This window comes from Scardinius erythrophthalmus (assembly GCF_964197995.2).
Source record: "Scardinius erythrophthalmus genome assembly, chromosome: 23".
In the NCBI taxonomy this organism is placed as follows: domain Eukaryota; kingdom Metazoa; phylum Chordata; class Actinopteri; order Cypriniformes; family Leuciscidae; genus Scardinius; species Scardinius erythrophthalmus.
The window spans coordinates 16,643,959-16,650,299 of NC_138243.1; the positions used below are offsets into that span (position 1 = coordinate 16,643,959).

The 6,341-nt window shown below is 36.4% G+C and overlaps 1 protein-coding gene across 2 annotated transcripts in view; it reads left to right on the forward strand.

The window, feature by feature from the left end:
• rab38b (RAB38b, member of RAS oncogene family) overlaps nucleotides 1-5,622 on the forward strand; it is a 6,173-nt gene extending 551 nt beyond the window's left edge. Inside the window, exons 2-3 of one of the 2 annotated variants that reach the window (XM_081354288.1) lie at nucleotides 2,163-2,443; nucleotides 3,689-5,622. In XM_081354288.1, the coding sequence (XP_081210414.1) occupies nucleotides 2,163-2,443; nucleotides 3,689-3,841 (434 nt within the window). In that variant the 3' untranslated portion in view covers nucleotides 3,842-5,622. The remainder of the gene's footprint in view (nucleotides 1-2,162; nucleotides 2,444-3,688) is intronic. The other variant, XM_081354289.1, reaches the window with a different exon arrangement.
• Nucleotides 5,623-6,341: the final 719 nt, after the last annotated feature.

Here is a 6,341-nt window from a genome sequence, read left to right on the forward strand (position 1 = left end):
GAAAAAATGTAGGCTACTCTGTAAAAATATTAGTAATTTTAATGGACTTTTAATCTAACAGTTATTGTATAGCCTACATAATATTGTGTATGCCTATTATTATTTAGCAAAGCATATATTTAAACTATTGTTTAATGGTTTATAAGTAGCCTAGGTAACGTGCCTATAATTGAAGGGGGGAAATACATACTTAGATGTTTTGTTGGCAGCCTGTACAATTAGGAACTTTAAAATAAAGCCACCAAAATGTAGGCCAATAGTTTTATCGTAAATACATTATTAGTTATTTTGGCTGTTTTGTGTGGTTATAGCCGTAGGCTAGAACACTGGTCTGAAAATGTGCAGCTCAATTTCAATATCAGATTAGTCCATTACGGCTTAACAACGTGAAATTTAATGTTAGTTGATCTTATTCTGCAACCCAAAACAGAAGTCTCTCTTCTATGTTTATCGTCCTCCTCACGTGTCAGGCACGCGCAGCCTAAAGAACTCGTTTTCCGCGTGCCCGCATGGAAAGGTTTCATGTGAGAGAGATAAAGCACGCGGATTACATTGTGGGGAAATCTCTGTAAGCAAACCACGGGTTAGTGTACTTCCAACACTTAGGGTACTGTTGAGAGATGACATGATAAACTTGTCACACATAGCCTAGTCATAAACTCCGCATGGGCTTCATAAACTCTTCATTGCTGCCCTGTCAGCTGACATACAATTTCATGAAGTGAAACATGCTGAGTTCATTTTCCTTGTTAGTGACTAATAGTTTTCTCTGAACGTACGCACATGTTGCCAAGTTAGGTTACCATACCAATTTCATCAAATTTAAGTCAAGGATAGCAGTAACAGCAGCACATCTTAAGTTTTCAAGTGCAAATGATTTCATAAACACAACTTGATTGATGATTTACATTATAATCCATTATTCATAATTCATTGTTGTTGTTGCTGTACAACACCTGTGTAATATCTCAAAAGCCCATATGGATTATCAAAACCAATACAGCATCTCGTGTTTCGTGGTTCATCTAGTGTGAAGCAGACTGCTGTCAGACTCATGGAGATCAACATGCACCTCCTGATTCTAATTTGGAATAAATAACAGAACTAACTGAGGGAAACAGCTGTCCTAGGGAATGTTGTGTAATGTTGGCAGCCCAGAAGAGTGGCTGCATTCAGAGTCAGACAAGAGAAAGGCACACAGATGGAATGTGCCATTAGCTGGAAAAAATCAGCAGTAATGAGCATATTCGACTGAATAAGAAAGTTTGCTGTGAATAGTGTTCAGAACGATGCACATTGCTGGAAATTGGACAATGAATTGTATAGACTCATGTGTTTTTGTCCTGTAGATTCATTATAATAAATGTAATCATGCCAAATTTATCTTGGCACAGGCCTTTTCTTAGAATTTGAGTGTCTGGCATGAGCTGCTAAAATATCTTACTGTGTCCGTCTATGCAATTTATTTATACAATATACACTAGTGTGGTGTTCAAACGTCACTAAGATTTTTCTGAAGAAATAAATAGATTCGTTCATTCAGCAAGGATGCATTAAATCGATCAAAAGTGACAGTAAAGAAAGACATTTGTGATATTACTAAAAAAAACACAGTGTAACCAAACTACACTTTCAAAGAGCTCAGATAAAATACAAATAAAGAAAGAGATAAAAAAAGAGAGATAAAACAAGAGGAGAAACAAATAATAAAAAATATAAATGCTGTTCTTTTGAATTTTCTGTTCAATAAAGAATCCTGAAAAAGCTGTATCAAGGTCTCCAAAAAAAAAAAAAAAAAAAAAAAAAATTGTATTAACATTGATAATAATAAAAAATATTTCTTGAGCATCAAAACAGAATGATTTCTGAAGGATCATGTGACACCAAAGACTGGAGTAATGATGCTGAAAATTCAGCTTTGCATCACAGGAATAAATTACAAGTAGAAATTTATTAAAATCTAAAAGTTATTTTGAATTGTAAATAATTCTTTCACAAAATTACTGTATTTTTTATCAAATAAATGCAGCCTTGCTTGGTGAATCTTACCAACCCATAACTTTTGAACTGGAATATATATCTGTGCTGCATTTGGCTTGTTGTTTTGTGCTTTTCCCAATTGTTTTGTACCTTTTTTCCTCCCTCTCCATCTGCACTGGAAGGTCAGGAGAGGTTCGGGAACATGACGCGGGTTTATTACCGGGAAGCCGTGGGGGCATTCATTGTTTTTGATGTTACCAGACCCAGCACGTTTGAGGCAGTCTCCAAATGGAAGGAGGATCTGGACTCAAAATTAATACTTTCAAATGGCCAGAGTGTCGCCACAGTGCTCCTGGCCAATAAGTGCGACCAAAATAGAGACTTTCTGACTAACAACGGCCTGAAGATGGACCAGTACTGCAAGGAGAATGGATTTGTGGGCTGGTTTGAGACGTCTGCTAAGGTAAAAAATAACATTTGCTGTGATTTTAGATGGAGCAACAGTAATAACAGAGAATGTTTGTGTTCACACTTACTAAGAATATACAGAACCATGGTATAGTGAGGGTTTTAGATGCCAATACCATACCCTAATTTTATATATGCCACTGTACTGTATTCACTAAGTGTATTCATGTATGGAATTTAAACTAATAAAAGTGACGTTTTTGGACATGGTATCAGGGTAATACGGTGTTTTGCATGGTATTCTTTGGAGTACCTTGTTGTAAATACTCTGGTTTATGAATATAGTAATCATTTCTACAATGTTAAATATCAAATACCATGGTTTTACCATCTGTTACCACCACCAGGGTACCACCACAGTACTAGTTTGGAAAGTCATTGGTTAATTTTTATTTCACTGATTCGACATTAGTCTTAGAATTCATATTTGTCCTTTTGGTGTGAATAGTGCGTCACACAAAAGTGTGTATTTGTCACCAACAATAAATTGAATCCAATTGTGAAAGTGTGTGGAGGATTACCAAGAGAGCTTGCCATGTGATGGCTGCCCAAATATTTAGTCCTAACCCTACCCATAAGTTAGGGAAATGATTGGTAAATAACACTGATGTAGAAGCACCTCAATTGTAATCCTAAACTTGACAAACTGTAAACTTGTCCCTCAAATCTGATTGGTTGATTGAACGTTGCACTTGGCGAAATCACGTTCACAATTAGCGGGGACCCCCTTTATGTAGGCTACAATAAAATAGCTTTTCTCGCCTGCTGACCGCATACTAACAAATATCTTTTGATATAACTTGTATTGTCAGAACCTTTAGCGCTTGATTAAAGCTTCTGATTGAAGCTTATTAATATTTGCACGCTAATTACAGCTGCCACTCACATGCAGAGCAGTTGCCGAGGGAAACGGGAGAATGGACTTTTGGTACATGGAGGCCATCTCATTAAATCCCATTGAGATGTTTCAAAGGCATATATTTATTTATTTATTTCATTTATTTTAGAACCTCTATCCATTCATTCTTAATGAAGAGTCCAGTCAGTCTTAAATTAATCTATGAGCATTTTCATGGGTTTTAATAATTCATTACTGTTCCCAGGTCAAGTTCAATGGGAGATGAGATCAAACACAGTCTCATTCCCGAATGATCAAACTGAACATTTTGAAACCTGGTAATCAAAAAAAAAAAAAAAAAAAAAGTTTCATGTATGTTCTTTCTCTCTCTCCAAATTTAAGGAAAACCTCAACATTAACGAAGCTGCCAACTTCCTAGTGAAACACATCATTGCCAGTGAGAACGATATCCTGAAATCAGTAGTTCCAGATACCATCTCTCCTCAGCTCAACTCTGGTAAAGAAATGACCTGTTCTGCATGTTTCAAACCTTGAGAGGAGGTGGCAACAATGTATGGCAGCAGCATTGGTGGTCCTTGGACTGAAGAGGATCTTCACATCAGAATCCCTCTGATTCCAGCACTATTGTCGACCATCGAAAAGTCGCAACCAGCAGAAAGATCTGTCCGTTAGTTACACCTGTCTACAGCATTAAATTACAGACACTATGAGCTTGCACACAGAGTAAATGTATTCATATTTGAAGCTGCACCTTATGTTTTTGTGAGTGAATTAAGTGAGTATTTTTGTGTTGTTGTATATCAAAAACCTGGGGAGTTCTGGACTAGCATGCTTGACTGAGAGAGTGGTGAGAGATGAGAAATTCTCTCTCAGACTCAGACATATGGCTGATTATGCCTTTAGAAGTCTTTTAATCAGTATGTAATATAGTTGTGTGTGGTTCTGGTGGACTGGGGTTGTCAATTGAAAATGTACAACATCAAGATATTTTCAGAACTGGTTTGCATCTGCATTTCAGCTATATTTCTGACTAAACTCAAAAACATTTTTAAAGACCCCATATAGTTGCACTAAGAGCAGTTTTATTCTCTCTTTAAGTTTAATACCACAGGGCTTGTTCTTTTTCTTTCTTTCACTTTTTTTGTTTAAATAAACAGGTATGTTTTAGATATGTCACAAGGTGGTACAGGTGATATTTGTGGGAGGGACATTCTCACTCTAGAAAGCATTTGATTGGACAAATATGTGTAGTGCAGGATAAGTCATCAATATTTTGCTTTGGATTTCTCTTCAGAGACGTCTGCTCATTTCAAAAGCAAAAAAGTAATTTTTGTTAAAGTTGGGACTTTTTCAATTATTTAACCTGCTTAAACTCCGCCCCTTTCTTACAATTGATTGCACAAGCATTAAGATCCGCCTCCATCCAATAAACAACCAATGGACCAAATCCCCACTCAACTTTCTTTTTCTTTTTCGATATTCCGTTACACTTGGATAATATACGTCACAATGCAGAAAAAAGATCTGTCACTTCTGTTTTATTTCAACTTTAATGTTTAGGAGTTCACATCAAAGCTGAAAAAATGGACTTAAAGCTTATGGTTTTGATTTATGTGGGGTGCCCAGACCAGTTCACTATGAAATATATTCATTTTACCATCCTTTATATTTATTGACATGCTAAGATAAATACTATTTTATGGGATTTTTATCATTTTAATTCATGGTATCTGAACTTGCATTCTGATGCTTGCATGTCTAGAGTGTTAATAATCAGGCTAAATGTCTATTAAATGTTTGCAGAGAGTAGATATTTCAAACTGTATCTCTAAAAAGAGAGCTGCCAACCTCTTCCCTCATCCACTCCATCTCCTAACACCCTGGCTCTTCTTATCTACTGCCATCCTTCCATTTCATCCCCCCTTCACTCCTATTCCACTCTCTGCATCTCTCAGTGATTCAGTGTATGACTCATTGACATTATATAAATCTCCCATGATTCCCTACATCACCATGTGCTTTATTTAAATCCTTTAATGTGTATATTGATCCACAGCCTTATCCATCTGCACTTGCTGCAAACAGAGTTTTTTATTCTCAGATAGTATTTGTGTATGTGGGAGGTGTTGTATATTAGGGATTGTATTGTATTGTATCATTAAATAAGTGTTCGTGAGCCATTTTGTCAAAACGTTGTCAGTTGTTTCAAAGTATGAAGAAATACTTTATGCTATGTCACATATTCGCTTGAAAGAATGTGAGGTATAATGTCTACATTTAAAGCTGTAGAGTGAAATAAATCTCTTGTTTTGTTGACTGGATTTTAATTCTTACAGGATTAGCATTATTAACATAAAAGTTATTATTACCAATTACATTTAAGTGCATGTATAACAACATAAACGTGATCTCTCAGGTGGAATAACAGGTTGTGGGAAGGCTAGACAAATTACAGCCTTGTAGTTCTTTTCCCACCTATACTCAACTCTTGTGTTATCACCATGACAACTGCATGGCGCTTTTTTTGCGTCCAAGCCTCTGCAGGCTATACTTTTGTGCTTTGATTCTTCATAAAGCTTGAGAAGGTGATTCATATCAGGTTCCTGGAAATCCTTACAAAAAACCCAAATTCAGAGAATTCACTCAGAACACAGATTCAATCGATAATGTGTCGCCTAGCACTCACTTTTTCTAGAATGAGGATTCTAGAGAGTGTTAAGTTCATTTATTTGCCATGCAAGCTAGATGTTCATGGGTGAGGACACCAGTGCTCTGAGAACCTTTGTGTCCTCTTAATGGACCTCATGACTGCATCTGCTTTTCTCACAGGAATTAGATTTGACTACCACAGGTTTCTGGAAAACGCACAGGCTTTCGCATAGTCACATGAGTGCCATTACTCGGCACATAAGAGCTTAAGCAAGAAGAGAGATAGAGAGTGAGGTGAAAGTAAGGTACTATTATCCTCATGGACTCTTCAAACTAGCCTGATATATTCTAAACTTAATTTTTGCAAATACTCTCCAAGCTGATG